Here is an 18,686-nt window from a genome sequence, read left to right as displayed (position 1 = left end):
ATAACATTTCACTCAGTAAGAAGTTTGCTAATGCTCGAAATGGCTGTACATTGCATCTTACATAAAAGCAATTCCATAACATGGGCAGTATAATTTAAAACTGTCCCAATCGCTGCACCATGTCGTGCACAATATAGTCTCAATCACTGCACCATGTCGTGCACAATATAGTCTCAATCACTGCACCATGTCATGCACAATATAGTCCCAATCTCTGCACCATGTCGTGCACAATATAGTCCCAATCACTGCACCATGTCATGCACAATATAGTCCCAATCACTGCACCATGTCGTGCACAATATAGTCCCAATCACTGCACCATGTCGTGCACAATATAGTCCCAATCACTGCACCATGTCATGCACAATATAGTCCTATTAAAGTCATGTATACAATTTGTATAAAAATGTTTAATTGTTGTTTGTTTGATTGTTCACTGTACGACTGGAGTGCTTCAGAACATAGAAGACTAGGTGCCTTTAATGTTGTTCATTAGTGACATCGTTAAACTTTCACCAAATAAAAAAGTTCCTAAAACTATAAAAATAAACCCTGTAAAAGTGAGAGCCCTGTTTGTATGTTTACTGCTAGTCACTTTCAGTAACCCGGCCTGGAATAAACATAGCCCTGAAAAAAACAACAGAAAATAAAAAATTATAATAATCTGTACTCTATGGAGGTGGGTTAGGTGAATTTTGTCGACAATTTCGGGAAACAAACTTAGACAATTTTTCCACAGCAGTTACCAGAATAAAGTACTCAATAAAACCACCATTTCCAATTGGTTTCTCTTCCAAGATTGGAATATTTATCAGAACCTAACTAGCAGAATTTGTTTTGACTATCATTCATTATATATCTGTGTATACGTAGTTATGACCAGAATAATATTCTACTGACCTGGGTAGAGGAGTATGAATGTACCAGCCAACGACCCAATCACCGAGATCACCATCCCGATGTTGGGAATAAATAACGCAGCTGATAATGACGCAATAAACCAAATCAGCGTCTCCACAATTCGAAATAGTCTCTCCCTATAATGAAGTATGTATAACCAATTTCCACCGATGGATGAAAGTGTACCCATTATTGCTGCCCTGTATAGAAATAAAAATAATTCCGTTGATTGCATAGATTTATTACTTTGTACATTATTCAAAACAGATCTTGATTTTTTTGAAATCTAACTACAGTATTTTGATGTGTCATGACTAACCACCCAAAACTCACTCACTCAGTCATTTATTTATATATAAGTAAAATATTTCAAAATACAGGTCATTACGGCACAAACTCTAATATGTTTTTTTCTCGTGCTTGTCTGAATCAAGATTATTAATAATTAAACTTAATACTGGCAGTTGTCATGATGCAGCTTGTTTCAATGTACAAAATGTGTGTAAAATATTACATTGTTCAGATGGCCATGTGTGAGGCAGTAATAAATTGTCAGGTTACATCACAACTAAATATTAAAACATCTACATTAATGTAGAGATGACTCTTATATGTAGTTATTCCATTTATCGTGCATGTTTCATGTAATACAACCCATTAGATATTCTCAAAATTTCATTCCCGATATTCAATGAGCTATTGCTACACCAAATTTGATCTCCAAAGTTGCCAAAACAATTCATTTAATGGTTTATAAATAATTGTTTGAAATATATTTCTGCTATATATTAAGAGCTTCAGATATTCACCAAGGTGAGTTCTTGTATTATTACAGTCGCAATTTGGTATTCATCATTTCTATTTCTCACAAACACAACTTAAGCTGTGCACAGGGATTCATTTTTCTGATGTAACTATTGTCAAATTCTCATGAGGTGTGTAATTACCATACCACTGATACAATTACATTTAAAGTAAAAAAGAAATGTTACAAATACTGTAAAATGAGACATGGGACACCAGACGCTTTATCATTTTGATGGCTCTATGGTGATAAAAAGCTGCGAAATGTGATAAATATGATCTCCAATTTACAATTGTGGGATATTGGATTTATTAAACTTGTGTTGTATTGATCAAGACTTCAATAAATTTAGCCATTCATTGGAGATCATCTATCAACTGTATATTAACAGTAAAAGAATTAATAATTAATGAATAGAATAGAATTCTTTATTATTACTGTAAAGATAATGTGACATTTCTTGTTTGGTTAACAAGTTAATAATTTAAAGTTTTTACATTGTTGAGCGGTCATAAAACTATCCATGAATAGTAAAGGTAAGACAATTTACAATATGTAAAAATATGGCATATGTAGTTTATAATGTATTCCTTATGTTGTAACACTGTTCAATGTACTTTATGGTTTCTTTGATTAGTGAAGTGTTCTTATTACTCATTATTTGTATGAATTTTTCATAATTTGTCATATCTTGGAATCCATCAATACAGGATTTGGCTGTTGCATATAGAATTTATGAACACATAAATATGATCTCCAATCATTAAGGATATAAGCATTAACCAAATTGGACCCAGGATGGCACTATGAATAGTTGTAAAAATATTACTGTTATTAGTCTAATAAAAGTCCATCTACAATACAGGTACATGTGACCCAAAACAAAGATGATGGGATTTACACACACTTGTACCGGAATAAGTTTTTCAATTGAATAATTATATGTATAAAAATACAATGTGCACTTCCCCCATAATTCTTTCCAACAGTAATATATTAGATTTACCTTCCCACAAAACTCAGTATTGGATATGAGGTCAGTACCGACGCCATGATCATTATTCTGGCTATAGTGATTGCTATATCTGTGGCACTGTATGACAACAAGATGTCACTCTCTACATTATCACCAAATGTCAGGTAACCATAGATACCAGTTAATAAATACACTGTAAAATTGATCATCATGGCTGCTGCAACTACTTTAGAGAAATGCTTGACAGATCGCTGTTGTAAACTTGCATAGACCGGAACTGCACATAAATGACACTAAAGAATAGAAGAAATCAATCAATAAAAGTTGACATTTTACAAAACGTCTAAAACTGAACTATACCATACATTTGCTCTGAGCCAAGCAGTACTCATAGAAAATGACTGAGGTGATTCTAAGATAGAAAATCAAAGAATGCTTAGAAAGAACTCCCATGTGCTGAGAGTATTGGAGACACATTAAATATAATTCGAAATTACTTAGCTGAAAACTAATTATGCAAATCAGAAAATTAATATGACCAGATTTGAGTGTAAAACTAATGAGGTCTGTGCAATGTAACAGAAAATCTACGTCTCCAAGTTTAATTGAAATGTGATTAGAACCAAAAAATTATGAATTATTATGCTTATTAGGGAATTAATATGAACAGATTTTTACCCCAAACTAATTAGGTTTGTACATTGTCCTAGAGCATCTTTGTACTAAGTTTCATTGAAATGGAATAATTAGTACCGTGAAAACTCCAAAATTTCGACCCCTCTAAAAATTCGAACGCCTATTTATTTGCCGGGTTTCGGTGTTTTATTTACCTCAAATTTTCGACTCCACTAAAAATTGCCGACTCATTCTTATTCGAAAATTGCGACCAGTTTTAGTTTTCCCCCAAACGAAAAAAAAACCGATGTGAGCGTTCAAACGGGACCTTCCTCGAAGGCATGAATCCGGGTTTCTGATTGACTGAGAGATTTTTATTTTATTGGTAACGAAAATATATTCTAAATAAACGAAGTTTCAAATAAAAACAAACACAAAAATCTCGGCATGCTGCGTTTCTGAATTGTTGATTATTACTGTACTCAGTAGTGATTATAATAATGTACACAAAATAAATTTGTTGAATGGTTATGAAATACAAATAAAAGTCAACTTAGTTTCATCGTAAGCGAATGATTCCGGTCTCGTATAAACGTTTGATGCTGTAGGATATCCGCCATGTTCTCTTAGGTCAAATCGCTAATTAACCAATCAAAAAGCTGGATGATGCCAACGTGTTCAAATTACCATAGCTTATTTAAATATGTTAATGTTATTGAACGCAATGCGGAAGAGATTGATGTTGTAGTACGATATTTTGGCTTGGATTTTGATGCGAAAACGGCATGATTTTTTTTAAATAAAAAAATTAGTTGTTTTTAAAAAATAAACTGGTCATCTGAAGAATAATTTAACATTGTTCACAGTGATAACAGCTCATTCTCGAAAGGAAGCTTACCCGCTCACGCTAGTCACGATAAAAATCATACACGTGTACTCTTGAATAGACAGACGTCAATGACTACGGTAAAACTTGCTCTATTTTAGCCGGCAGGATTGATTGAAATGTCCGAAAAATGACGCCAAAATACACCTTAAAAGTCCCATTTTATTTTCTTAAATCCCATTTTATTTTTTATTCCAAGGGCGAATTTACGGCAGAATTTGGTCCCTCAAATAAGGGACACGCGAGCTTTGATTCTAACCGGATACATTGCACTGGGTCGGGGAGATAGTTTGCTAAACTTCCATGTATCTTTTGTCCAATGGGTACCTGTACTTCGAACATTCGCAAGTTTTCCTAGGTAGTGCGAGACAGCTTTGTCTTTTAAACTATTAGTTTTGTGCTGACCTCTTCTCCGCGTCTTGATGTTTTGTTTTGCTTGTCATAATACTCACTGATTGATGACTTTGTTTAGATTTTGAGTTACAACTCGGCCACGACCTTTGCTTTTACCGTGAAACATGAGGAAGTTTACGTCAATTGACGGACATTGCATTTTTTAAAAACTAATGAAGCACACTGTCTATCATCCCCATTTTTTCATTTGCTGATTTCTATTCTGAAAAATTCGACCGTCCGAAAATGCACCTTAATTTTGACTCTAAAAACACGTCACATTTCTAACACCAATTATTTAAAACCGGTCGAAATTTTGGAGTTTTTACGGTACTTTAGATATCAGTGTGAAAGCTTAAAATTGGTTAATTATGCAAATTAGGTAATTAATATGTACAGATTGTAACCCACAATTATTCAGGTCTGTCTATTGTCCTACAGCATCCATGTACATTCATTGATATGTGATGTATAGTACCTGAGATATCAGTGTGAAAGTTGGTTAATTATGCAAATTAGGTGATTAATATGCACAAATATTTACCGGAAACTAATTGGGTCTGCATAATTCTAGATTCATTGAAATGTGATGATTAGTACTTTAGATATCAGTAGAAAAGCTGAAAATTAATTATGCAAATTAGGTAATTAATATGCACAATTATTTACCCTAAGACTAATCAGGTCTCTGCATAGTCCTAAAGAATCTATGTACCAAGTTTCATTGAAATGCGATGATTAGTACTTGAGATACCCATGGAAAAGCTGAAAATTAACTAATTATGCAAATTAGGTGATTAATATGCACAAATATTTATCGAAAACAATCAATCTCTGCATAGTCCTTGAGTATGTAAGTACCAAGTTTCATTGAAATGTAATGCTAACTACTTATATCAAATGCTGAAAATTAATTAATTATGCAAATTAGGTAATTAATATGTACTGATATTACCATAAAAACTATCAGGTCTGTGCAGTGTCGTATGACATCTATGTACCAAGTTTCATTGAAATGTGATGATTAGTACTTGAGATATCAGTGGAAAAACCGAAAATTTACTAATCATTATGCAAATTAGGTAATTAGTATCCACGGATTATTACCAAAAACTAATCAAAACCTAGCATTAGTTCAGAGCATCTATGTACCAAGTTTCATCAAAATCCAATGAGTGGTTGTTTAGATATCAGTGGAACAGTCATGGAACCACTAAAAAATAGCTAATTATCATGCAAATTAGGTAATTAATATGCACAGATTTTTACCAAAAATTAATCAAATCTGCGCATATGTTCAGAGCATCTATGTACCAAGTTTCATCAAAATCCAATGAGTGGTTCTTTAGATATCAGTGGAACAGTCATAGAACAGCTAAAAATTAGCTAATTATCATGCAAATTAGGTAATTAACGAGCATGGATTTTTACCAAAACCTAATCAAATCTGCGCATTGGCCCAGAGCATCTATGCACCAAGTTTCATCAAAAACCGATGTATGGTTCTTGAGATAGCAGTGGAACAGTCGGACACACATACACACATACACACACACATACACACATACACACATACAGACACACTAACTGCAAAGACTCCCATTTTGTGCTTCGCACATGGGAGTCAAAAACTGATATTAAATGATTCTGCATATAATAAATTACATTTTATGTGCGCTTCAAATTGTGATGTATGTGCTTTTATCAAAGCAAATACTTTATACAGTACGCATATTCAAATTTGTATGAAGGAGCAACAAATACTACATAATACAGATAATTCTTCATTATGAAATTTATTGATCTAAAAACTCTATACTTGAAATATATGTTAATAAGGAATTAATCAAGTGATTTGTAAAAAATGAAATCAGTGGCTATAATAGCTCCACTGTGTGCATCTATTGAATGGCCATTCTGACACCTTTGATTGCTAATGCCTAAATAAAACCACAGAATTGTTTCCATATTTCAAAGAAAATTTGGATCAAAACTTGTTAGCTGATGAGAAATTACGTTGGTCCAAAATAATGGCATATTAATTTTAAGAATCTTTGGGACATCTGCTTCATACTTCAAACCTGTGACATACTATCCAAAATTGATTTAGGGGAGGGACCGGGGGGGGGGGGCTGATTAATAATTAACTATTAAATTCTAATCTAAACTTATAGTTAGTTCTGGTTGTTAATTGGATATCCTATCTGACCGAGACAATACTTTCAAGATGTAACTTTCAAAGCTGGACAGTTAATACATAGTTTACCTGAAAGCCAAAGCAGATGGCCGGTACCGCAATAAATACATCAATCCACGACTGTGGTATATGGCTTATAGGAACAGCACGCCGTTCATTGATGTAATACTTAATAATAACAACAACCACAACATAGAAAGTTGCGAGCACACCTAAAATGCTAAAATAAATCAAAGAAAGCTTAGAAAGAACTCCTGGGTGTCAAAAGTATTGGAGACTCAGTAAAAATTAATTGGAAATTACTTGTACTTGAGATATTGATGAAAAAGCTGAAAACTAATTATGCAAATCAGTAAATTAAAATGAACAGATTTGAGTGTAAAACTGATAAGGTCTGGGCAATGTAACAGATCATCTATGGTGATTAATATGCATAAATATATACTGAAAACTAATTATGCAAATCAGTAAATTAAAATGAACAGATTTGAGTGTAAAACTGATAAGGTCTGCGCAATGTAACAGATCATCTATGGTGATTAATATGCATAAATATATACTGAAAACTAATTATGCAAATCAGTAAATTAAAATGAACAGATTTGAGTGTAACACTGATAAGGTCTGCGCAATGTAACAGATTATCTATGGTGATTAATATGCATATTAAATATATACTGAAAACTAATTATGCAAATCAGTAAATTAAAATGAACAGATTTGGGCGTAAAACTGATAAGGTCTGCGCAATGTAACAGATTATCTATGGTGATTAATATGCGTAAATATATACAGAAAACTAATTGGCTTTCTTCATAGTTTAGATTCATTGAAATGTGATGATTAGTACTCGAGATATCAGTGGAAAAGCTGATAATTATGCAAATTAGGTAATTAATATGCAGAAATATTTACCCCGAAACTAATCAGGTCTTTGCTAGTCCTAGAGGATCTATGTACAAGTTTCATTGAAATGTAATGCTTACTACTTGAAATATCAAACACTGAAAATTATTAATTATGCAAATTAGGTAATTAATATTTACTGATATTACCCTAAAAACTACCAGGTCTGTGCAATGTCCTATGACATCTAGGTACCAAGTTTCATTGAAATGTGATGATTTGTACCTGAAGTTTTAGTGGAATAGTCGATAATTGACCAATCATTATGCAATTAATATGCCCGGATTTATACCCAAAACTAATCAATCAAATCTGTGCATTAGTTCAGAGCATCTATGTACCAAGTTTCATCAAAATCCAATGAGTGGTTCTTTAGATATTAGTGGAGCAGTCGTGGAACAGCTAAAAATTAGCTAATTATCATGCAAATTAGGTAATTATTATGCACAGATTATTACCCAAAACTGATAAAATCTGTGCATCAGTCCAGAGCATCTATGTACCAAGTTTCATCAAAATCCAATGAGTGATTCTTTAGATATCAGTGGAAGAGTCATGGAACAGCTAAAAATTAGCTAATTATCATGTAAATTAGGTAATTAATATTCATGGGTTTCTAACAAAACCTAATCAAATCTGTGCATTAGTCCAGAGCATCTATGTATCAAGTTTCATCAAAAACAATGTATGGTTCTTGAGATATCAGTGGAACAGACGGACACACACGGACATGCACACGGACACACACCCATACACACCCACACACACAGACACACCCACCCACCCATCCACCCCCCCCCCACACACACACACACACACAGACAGACACACACACACAAACGGGTTCTTGTTAATTAATATCACATTTGGTTGTATACAAGTTCTATAATGCTCAATGTATTAGTAGTATTGTACTTCAGATTTGTGCATTTGCTACAAGTCAATATTAACACATGAGTAACTCTTATGACATACTAGACAATAATAGATGGGACAAAACACCAATTGAACAGTTACATTTGAAATTCTGCAAACAAATACTAGGTGTGAGTAAATTCTCCTCAACTGCAGCATGCAGAGTTGAACTTGGTAAATTCCCATTACTTATAGATATTCAGGAAAATCTAATTAAATACTGGTATCGTATTAGTGCCTTACCAGACAGTCATATTACAAAACAAGCCTTTGAAGAACAAAAACAACAAACTTTATATTGGTTTACATCAGTAAAAAACATGGTCTCCGAAAATATTACAAACTTGTCCTCGTCTGTCATACCTCAAAAATTACCACACAGTAAAATAAAAAACGTACGAAAAAACATCTGACAAAGGTATGTAGAGTTCTGGAAGTTGAGTGTAACAAATGATAATAGAAAACTAAGAACGTATATAAAGTTTAAAGACTAGCTTGTACACTTTTGAACCATATTTGCTCGTATATAATCTGAAACATAAAATCATAATGACTTGTTTCAGAATACGCAGTCATGTATTAGAAATTGAGAAGGGTACCAACCCAACCCAACCCAAAATACCTTTAGAAGACAGAATTTGTAGGCAATGTTGTTCCCAGAACAAAATGAAGAACATTTCTTCATGGAATGTCTTAAATACCAAACAAAAAGTTATTGAATAATATCAATATTCCAGAAGAATTGAAAAGTGATGACCAGATCTTTAAATATATTCAAAAGATGTAATAACAAGAGTTGGCAGAGCCATCTCGATGCTGGGATAATAAGAGTATTTAAAGGTGTGTTTTGGAGCAATGGATTGGCGAAAAGGCAGAAAAACAATTTCAAAAACGTTGACTTGACTTTGTTTTAGTGAAAACTTGAAGTATACATGAGGGTACGTATTATTATTTATTTATTTTGGAAACTCTATTTTTAACTGAAGGAATTAAACTAAATTAAATAATCATGTTAGAAATGACTACTGTTCAACTCCGGACGTTTAATTGTATTTAGCGTATGTTACTATGACAATCAACTAATTCGAGAAAAACAGTTGACAATGACTAAATGCATGGCCACAGCCAAATCGCTGCTTAATTGAAATAAAAAAAAATCAAAGAAAACAGAGAACTCTAAGACAGGAAGAGAAACACGAGTGATGTATTTGAACAACAGGCATTACGGCAGCCAAGTTTGTTTCACCTCGATCAATGCAGCAATACCCACGATGCACTATTCCCATAAGCGTGGGTAGGTGGAAGTTCATAGCCAAGCGTACTGCGGTCAAGAACAAGGTAAGAAATTACGTGACGAGACCATCCCGATTCATACAAGAAGATCGATACAAACTACACCACAGAGTGTAGTAGACATAATCCCGATGGCAATAGGAAGTTCGAAGGAAGCTAATACAGTTGATTTATGACAGACGAAGTACTGTAAAGGGGATAATTATTCACTGGGTTTTAATTTAGCTTATTTCGCTGACTGGAAAATGCGCTAATTAAAACCCAGTGAATATGTAAAATTTAGCATAGAACACATTATCTAAATGACGAAACCGTGAATTTAAAACCCACTGAATATGCCTGAAATGGAAAATCAGTGAATTTTAAACCCAGTAAAAATGAGTAATTTTACAGTAAATGGAAATTACTTTTCAGTCTTCGTTGAGACACAAACGTAATTTAATACACACAACTACAGTTCGACTAAAGTTTACAAACACCACGGTCAATCATACAAAGTCCTCCAAATTCGCAATTTTCGAGTTCCCGGTTTTTGCTAGAAAGCCGCTAGAGGGTTATCAAAGTACCCGGATGACAACTGTCACGGCTCTGAGTGGGGTTAAAATAACCACAGCTTCAGCGTTTACTTGCTGACGCACACAAAGTGAATTTCCTGGCTTACTTTCGAGGACACAGTAATCACAATGGTAAATTGGTATTGCAATGTTCCTGGCTGTTCTTCCAGTCCCATAAAAAAAATATGACAAAATATCCGGTGCTTTTCAGCGTAACTGAATCTTTAATGTCGGCGTTTTTATGTCTCGTCTGGTACTTCTCAAAATATAACTGGCGTGCGACAGGTTCATTCTCAATGCCAAAATCTAGGTGCGGAGACTGCACTTGCTGATTGCAAGTACTTAGTATTGTTTGCACGATGAGGTTGTCTGAATTATTAGTTTCCCGCATATGAAGCACCATGTCGATATTTAAACCAATGCGGCGAGTTTCGTTCATTTAGTGAAAGTGATGTCATTAGTTCAATGTCGGACACAGTGAGTTCATTTGCCATGTACTGTATAAAATTAGTAGCGCTTGAAGATTTTAATTTTTATTCCCTAAATCCGAAATTGTTGATGGTTCTGTTACTGAGTTTAACATTGGATCCAACATGTGGTTGTAGCATGAGTTCACAGAGGAAATATCGTAAATAGCTTTGATTAAATCTTCGTTGTTTTCATGGCATGATTTTCTTCCTGGGTTGTGAGATGACAATGTTGGCTGGACGCGATTTATTTCGTCTTATATCGATATTATCAATTTGCAGGGGATGGATTCCTTTCTCAGCTTGTCCCATATATAGCAATATCTGTGCCGACCTGTGTTGCGCGATCTTTGTGGCATGAGTCGAAATCCTAGATACTGAATAGCAGCACCACACAGTGTTTGCATGAACCATGTTCTCTATTATATTTTCAATGGAAATTATTTTTAGTTACAATCATTAAAGTAATTATTATTAACATTTATTTCAAGTCACGTCGACAAGAAGCGGAAATGTAACATATGTCATGGTGACGCTTGTAGTTGCGTCTAGTTCTTAATAAAAAAACTGACTTATGCAATGCAATTACAGCCAACGGAAATTATTTCTGAACTTGTTTTTCTTTTGGGGATGTTTCTCGAACACACTCAGCCATGATGTAAATAACTTCAGTTTCTTTAACATGGTGAAGCTCGACGGCCCGGTAAACAAAATGTCCATTTTTGTACAGAAGAAAACCATTGTCACATTGATATTCTTTTAACCTGGACAGTGTCCAGTCACATCGATGTATTAAATAAGCAAGTATATCTGCAGTTTCGAATGATGGCATGTAATGGAGGTTTTTCTCCCAAGTTTTGATAGTATACGGATCTTCTAATGTCAGGGTAGATTTCTTGTCCTGAACTGTACGGCGACGCTTGCTCGAGGTTTTGCGATCGTCAGGCTCTAAAGGGCGAACTTTTAACTCATTTGCAAGTTTCACGAGTTCAATCAGCTTGGCCTTTTGTGTATTACAACAAGTTATTCCTCGTTCTTGTAGAAACTGACGTAATTCAAATGCAAATTTTCCATTGTTACGCCTCTGTGAACAGCAAAAAACAACCCCACCGGGAGTACCCCCCCCCCCCCGCACGAAACCTTGAAATGCATATGTAAATTAGCTGCCATTAAGAACTCGAAAATTGGGAATTCAAAAGAGATTTTTAAATGCACCGGGGAACACGAGATGAACAATTGTGCATACATGACGACTCCACGCTGTATGCAGCGTGAAAATGGCAATTTAAACTTTGCTTGCAGATTTTCACGGGCAGATTTACATAATAATACAGTTCGATAACGTGGCCAGTCACATAAAATCCATCAAAAGGGAACTGCAAGTCATATAATGCCAAAACAGTACCATTATTTCACAACTTTCGAAATACGTTCGCTTTTATCGAACTCCACTGTACAACAGTTTAATGTCTTCCCGTTCACAAGAACACAGAGCCTAAACTATCAGAAATTCGTAACACATAATTCGAGTGATGGATAAAAAAACATTTTTAAAAACAATTTTTATTATATAAATACACTTTGAAAAGAAACAAGATTCATAAACATAAATCTATTTGAATACATTCTCACTACAAATTACACAATACTTATTTTCTAGTGGCACTTTGGTGACACATTTTATAGCTACGCCCAAAATACATGTAAGTCCATCATTTATTGCGCAACTGTGACCACACAACATCATTCTGTTAACATCCACACATTTTCATAAAATCTCCATACACTTTTTGACCTTTCATAAGTAAAATACACTACAATTCACTCCAGAAAAACAATTTTCTTGGTACATTCCTACATTCTTGCATACTAATGAGGGATTCAGACACATTCCAAGCTGAACAATTTTCTTGGACTAATAACAAAGCTGGTCAATCCTTTCCCAGCAATAAAACAAGTTGGTGAATACTTATACAAAATATTTGAAATCAGAAATCATTATTATTATTATGTCAACAGTTTGTTTCAATTAATGTAACACAATTCATTAAATACCTTATTTTTCTATACTTATGTATAATGATGTTATATTTAACAAAAAATAATAAATATGCAGAGTTCTCTAGTGATTTTTTGTGTGAGTTTTATTTTTTGATGAAAAACATATTACCCCGGTATAATTTGTCCAAAAACTATAGCGCATTGAAGTTAAAAACAAGAAGCCTCTTGGCTGAGATAGCTTCGCTGTTAGCAATGCACATTTCAATTAGAGAATTGAAGACATCATCACGAAATGAACAAATCTGAGAGAGGTCCACATGTAGTACCTATATGTACAGTATCAAAGCAATCAGAAGTGGAAAATATCACTAAAATATTAATCAAAGTTAGAAAATTAAAAATACTTTATAACACCAATATTCATCAAAATTAGAGCAGGGTTCTCCACAGGGCATTATAGAGTAGGGATTCCTAACTGTTAAATTTAGCACAACAATAAATATAACAGTCATTAACATATTATATTGTTACGTAAATTGGCTGACTCTGTATGCAAGTTTTTTGGAAGAACACTGTAGAGAATTTAAGATATCATCACAAAATGTACAAATCTAAGAGAGGTCTGCCCAAGGTATATATACACCAAGTATCAAAGCAATCAGACTTGTAGTTTTCAAGAAGAAAAATTTTAAATTTGACACGAATGCCGATGGGTGCCAGAGGGACAATTACTAATATGATACGCTCCACTCAACAAACATGAATTTGCAAAAAAGTATATTTTCACAGATGTTAGCGAATAAATTGACATTCAACTCACCTTGAATATTTGAGAAATTCAATTTTTTTTGGAAAGCACAATGGCAGTATTAAAATAAATGAAACCAAAGTCAATGTAAATTTCCTATTGGTATACCAGTTCTGAGAGTAATGAGAACCAGCAATGAATTCCATCACTGTAAAAAAAACAATGATTTAATGGGAATTGAGTCATAAGTGTTGATAACAATGCATGCTAAAAACGCAAAGGCTCAAGGGTCGATGTCTGTGTATAAATAATAACACATACAGGTGACGACTCCCCCACTTTAAATAATTTGAGATTATGTACAAGATCATGTAGAGCTACATGAAAGGCCAAAACACAGAGATTTGTTCCTGTTTTAAAGTTTCTTTAAAAAACGATATGGTGATGCGATTGTTATTTTTTTTATGAAAGTCAATCTGCACATGCACGAACAAGATATAGCACCACCAACAGCAGACTCAATGTCCTCGTTTTTTTAATTTGTTTAAAATAAAAAATCCTTGAAACTGCCACACACACACACTGAGCAGAATCAGATCTATTTTTATTTTTGTATGTTTCTTTGTGATTTACATTTTTTCACAATTGGTAAATTTTCACATCAGAACCACATAGAAGTTTTTCATTTGTCTAACAACAACCACCAAACCTTCACATCAAGTATGTATAACGAGACACATAAAACAGTAATCATTTCAAACTGTGCGTCACTTTCACAGATACTCACCCTTATCAGTCTGGTCTGCCACAATAATCATATAAGTGATACAAGCACCAAATGAATAAAGTATAACAGTTGCCTGGCAAGCTAATAAGATCTTTGGCCCACATAATGATGCCACTGAATTTTCATATGTTGTAGACCCATGAATATCCGCACAAAATGCTAATACCAGCAATGCTAGCGCTGCAAATAATACCAGTATCTGTGAAATCAAATTAATTAACATATCTGACAATTAGCCCTCTAAAACCTAATCTGTATGTCAATGTTTTGAAGACCACCAGAAAGTATTATAAAAGTGACTGTAACATATTAAGTATGGCCAGAGTCTCCTGAGTACATTGAACAGTTTGTTGTTTGGATTTTGTGTGCATACTTTTTGCGTGAGTTAGTTAGGGGCTAACCTTAAATCTGACAAATTAACTTTGAACGAATAAACTTGTGGGATAAATTGATTTGGGATGAGCCAATAATAATCCATACTTTGGTGTCCATATTTTGTGATAATATCTTGAGGCAGTCTAAGCCAAATTCAAATTTTCCACTACTGAGCATGTTACTGACTACTACATATACATGTATACAATCATAGACCTTAGAAAGAGGTCTATGATACAATGCACTATAAGAGATAGCCGCCTGTTGTATTATACATTTTGTGTAATGGAAAACTGTAAGTAAGAAGTAGGATGACATACTCGTCCAAAAACACCACTCAGCAAGAGACTACGCAAAACATGCGATGTATTAGAGGATGAAATCCACTTCATTACATCTTGTAAAGCTTACTCTTCTGAAAGAAAGACTCTTTATGATGAATTTAACAAAATATTTACTAATTTACATGAGATGGACAAAACAGAAAAATTCAAGACAATCATCAACGCATCAGATAAACATTTACTGAAAACACTAATCCAATACTGTACATTGATAATGCAAACATTCAGTAACTTTCTTTGTTTTTTGATACTTATTATAATTAATTTGTGTTCATGTTTATTAATTTAACTTTATTACTCAGAGCCCAAAAAAAGATTGTAATTTCTTTACGGTGATAATAAAGTGTTATTGTATTGTATAACATTTTCATCCCATATCACCAAGCAAAGTTTTGAGATATGAATAAAAATTCTCACAATAGAAACCAGTATAAAAATTACAATTTAGACCATTTTTTATATTTCGGACCGATAACCCAAATTTTTTTAATTTTTGGTATTCTTATGGCTTGAAACATCTTAATACTAGTAATATGTAAATGTTTTGTTATTAACAGCACGACCATTTTGTTTACATTTTAAAGCAGGTAACTATGACTTGAAAGAAGCAAAAAGAGACACCCTTGAATATTTACAAACAAGATTTATGTCTGGAGACGTACTCGCTAGACAGTACATGAACTCTCGGCCGACCTGTCACCGCCATGGGGAGGGGCGCAGTTTACTTACCACTTGAAGGGCAACGCTGATCGATATACCACCCGCGGAACTATACGCGGAAGGGAAATTCAAAACACCGGCACCAAGACAAGCGTTAACTATGATAAATATCGCTCCTAGTAAACTATTCTGACCATCGTTACTGTTTGTTGTATTTTCATCTTTGATTTCCACGTCAATGATACGACCTTGGCGCGGATGAGATGGGCTACTCGGGGAATCCAACCAGCTCGAACTCTGACTCCGCGTCAGTTTATTCCCCGTCAACAGCGGAGATGTTTCTCGCGGAACGTTCGTTTGGATAGACATTTTTTGTTCCCTTCTTTAATCATCTGTTACCTCGATTCACGTAACACTTCGACGATATTTTCGTTTAATGACATCAAGACAGAGCGGATAAATCCTGTCAACAACAAAGACTGGCATGTGACACTGACGGCATTTCCGGTCATGATTAGCGCCAACATGCGGTACACTTGTTTCAGTTTTGTTCTTTCGTCTTCGGACATTTTTTTACTGACCTATTACCTATACTGACCTGACTGTTGTTATCATTAGTAGTTTATTTAGTTTTCAGTTGTTATCATTAGTAGTTTATTTAGTTTTCAGTTGTTATTATTAGTAGTTTATTTAGTTTTCAGTTATTATTAGTAGTTTATTTAGTTTTCAGTTGTTATTATTATTAGTAGTTTATTTAGTTTTCAGTTGTTATTATTAGTAGTTTATTTAGTTTTCAGTTGTTATTATTAGTAGTTTATTTAGTTTTCAGTTATTATTAGTAGTTTATTTAGTTTTCAGTTGTTATTATTAGTAGTTTATTTAGTTTTCAGTTGTTATTATTAGTAGTTTATTTAGTTTTCAGTTGTTATTATTAGTAGTTTAGTCAGTTTTCAGTTGTTATTATTAGTAGTTTAGTCAGTTTTCAGTTGTTATTAGTAGTAGTTTAGTCAGTTTTCAGTTGTTATTATTAGTAGTTTAGTCAGTTTTCAGTTGTTATTAGTAGTAGTTTAGTCAGTGTTTTGGTTATTTCACCTTTGTAACCATTTCCACTTCCTCCGAGAAGTGTGTAAGTGTTAATACAAATTTATTATTAAAGTGCAATGAACATTAGTTCATTCATTTATAGTTCCATGGTTCATTGTAACACGTAAATTACTTGGAAGATATTAAATTTTTTTTTTAATAATTTAATAATTGTATTAATTGTATAATGGCCTCCGGCCCATTACAATCATGCAAATTAATTATTGACAAGAAATAAATTTACATTACAAAATATGTATGAAAATATAGATGAAGAGTGTGTCAATAGATAATATAAGCCCTATATAATAATGTGATGGGGATATTAATATATATATACATACAAGCTTATTAGGTTATTCTCATTTGATCTTTGATTAAAAAACACTTATAAATAAATAGAGCCAAAGAGTTAATGATTTGGCTTTTAGAGGAACTTAATAGTTGTACTAGAGTATTCAAATTTGGGGGTTGTGTCTCATTTGGAAGATACTTTTTCCTGATTGTGTCCCATGCAGTGCATTTTAGTAAAAAATGATATTCATCATCAATTTCTTGCAGGCACAAATGACAAATACGGCTCTCCCTAGGGATATTATTATGTCTGCCTCTTTCTATTTCTAAGGGGTGACACGCACATCTTAATCTTGCTATTGCTCTGCGCAATTTTAATTGTGGCAATGTTACATAGTTTTCAATCCCAAAATTTGTTTTGTATTGCCTATAATACTGCGTTTTTTTCGCCAGAACAAACGTCTATATACCAATCTGTAATTCCAGTATCTTTGACTCTTTCACAAACTTTATACAAGAACATATCAGAGTCCCCCACCCCTTGATTAAACCAGACATAACCAAATCCATATTTAAATAGCAGTTCTTTAATTTCTGTGGCCCATGACCTTTGTCCTTTTTCGTCCAGTGAAAGTAGCATCCGGTAAGCTTTCTGGGGTAATCTGTTTTCATCCATGCTAGTAATTTTAACCAATATTTCACACATCGTTTAACATGGTAACACAATAAGGGTAGCCTCCCACAATCCCCTAATACTGTACAAGTTGGAGCATTTTTACCTACACCGAGGTATTGCCTACAATAAGATGTATGTACACTTTCTAAATGTTGATATTGACCATATCCCCAAATTTCAGACCCATATGTAAGTACAGGTTGAATTAAGGTGTCAAAAATCTTAAAATACAAGTCTGCTTTAAAACATTGCATATTTCCTAAGTATCTTTTGATTGCAATCAATTTCTTTTTGCCTTTTATAGCTAAATTTTCTGTCGTAATATTAAAAGAGCATTTACATGACATTACCAATCCCAAGTATTCATGTGAACTAACAGTACTAAGTTGCTTGTTCCCGAAGTACCACTTTTCATATTTACTGAGATATCCCCCATTTCTGTATACTACAATTTTAGTTTTATTTAAGTTGATATTTAGATCCTACTTGTTTGTAAACTCATACAATATACTAATTAGTCTTTTCAAGCCCAAAACAGAATTTGAAAATAAAGCAATGTCGTCAGCATACAATAATGAAAACAACTCTAACATGTCGTTCGGGATCAATTGTATTCCTCTATACCCAGAGTCATCCAACATGCTTTGTAGCTCATTAATGTAAAATGAGAATAAAATAGGGCTGATCATGCACCCTTGTCGAACCCCATTCTTCAATTCAAAGAATCTCGAAGTGACTCCTCCTTCACGAACACATGATTTGACGTCTTTATAAATACTTTGTAAAATTACATACATTTCCCCGTTGA

The 18,686-nt window shown here is 33.6% G+C and overlaps 1 protein-coding gene across 3 annotated transcripts; it reads right to left on the bottom strand.

Moving 5' to 3' along the window:
* Nucleotides 1-393: 393 nt before the first annotated feature.
* On the bottom strand, nucleotides 394-17,477 carry LOC146741303 (sodium-coupled neutral amino acid transporter 7-like). Of its 3 annotated transcripts, XM_085499918.1 has the most exons (8): nucleotides 15,895-16,017; nucleotides 15,142-15,236; nucleotides 14,447-14,645; nucleotides 13,732-13,867; nucleotides 6,845-6,995; nucleotides 2,715-2,977; nucleotides 904-1,103; nucleotides 394-630 (listed from the first exon to the last, which is right to left on the bottom strand). In XM_085499918.1, exons 2-8 carry the CDS (start codon nucleotides 15,211-15,213, stop codon nucleotides 473-475), a joined length of 1,179 nt encoding a protein of 392 aa, XP_085356044.1. In that variant the 5' UTR covers nucleotides 15,214-15,236; nucleotides 15,895-16,017; the 3' UTR covers nucleotides 394-472. The 3 variants fall into 3 exon arrangements, with proteins under 3 accessions (XP_085356044.1, XP_085356042.1, XP_085356043.1); XM_085499916.1 differs by lacking the exon at nucleotides 15,142-15,236 and having other exon boundaries at nucleotides 15,895-17,477; XM_085499917.1 differs by lacking the exon at nucleotides 15,895-16,017 and having other exon boundaries at nucleotides 15,142-15,860.
* Between the last annotated feature and the right edge of the window lie 1,209 nt (nucleotides 17,478-18,686).

Source organism: Saccoglossus kowalevskii, chromosome 6 (assembly GCF_978046115.1).
Source record: "Saccoglossus kowalevskii chromosome 6, keSacKowa6.1, whole genome shotgun sequence".
Taxonomy (NCBI): Eukaryota; Metazoa; Hemichordata; class Enteropneusta; family Harrimaniidae; genus Saccoglossus; species Saccoglossus kowalevskii.
The sequence above is the reverse complement of the archived record's forward strand: the minus strand, read 5'-3'. Positions and strand labels throughout refer to the sequence as shown.

What these genes read in the sequence shown, in the direction of transcription:
- LOC146741303 (XM_085499916.1), bottom strand. Translation starts at nt 16,194, where the DNA reads ATGTCTATCCAAACGAACGTTCCGCGAGAAACATCTCCGCTGTTGACG. An exon ending in TCAGCGTTGCCCTTCAAGTG is followed by an intron (nt 14,646 to 15,894) that starts GTAAGTAAACTG and finishes TTGATTTCACAG; the next exon opens with ATACTGGTATTATTTGCAGC. An exon ending in GGCAGACCAGACTGATAAGG is followed by an intron (nt 13,868 to 14,446) that starts GTGAGTATCTGT and finishes TTTTTTTTACAG; the next exon opens with TGATGGAATTCATTGCTGGT.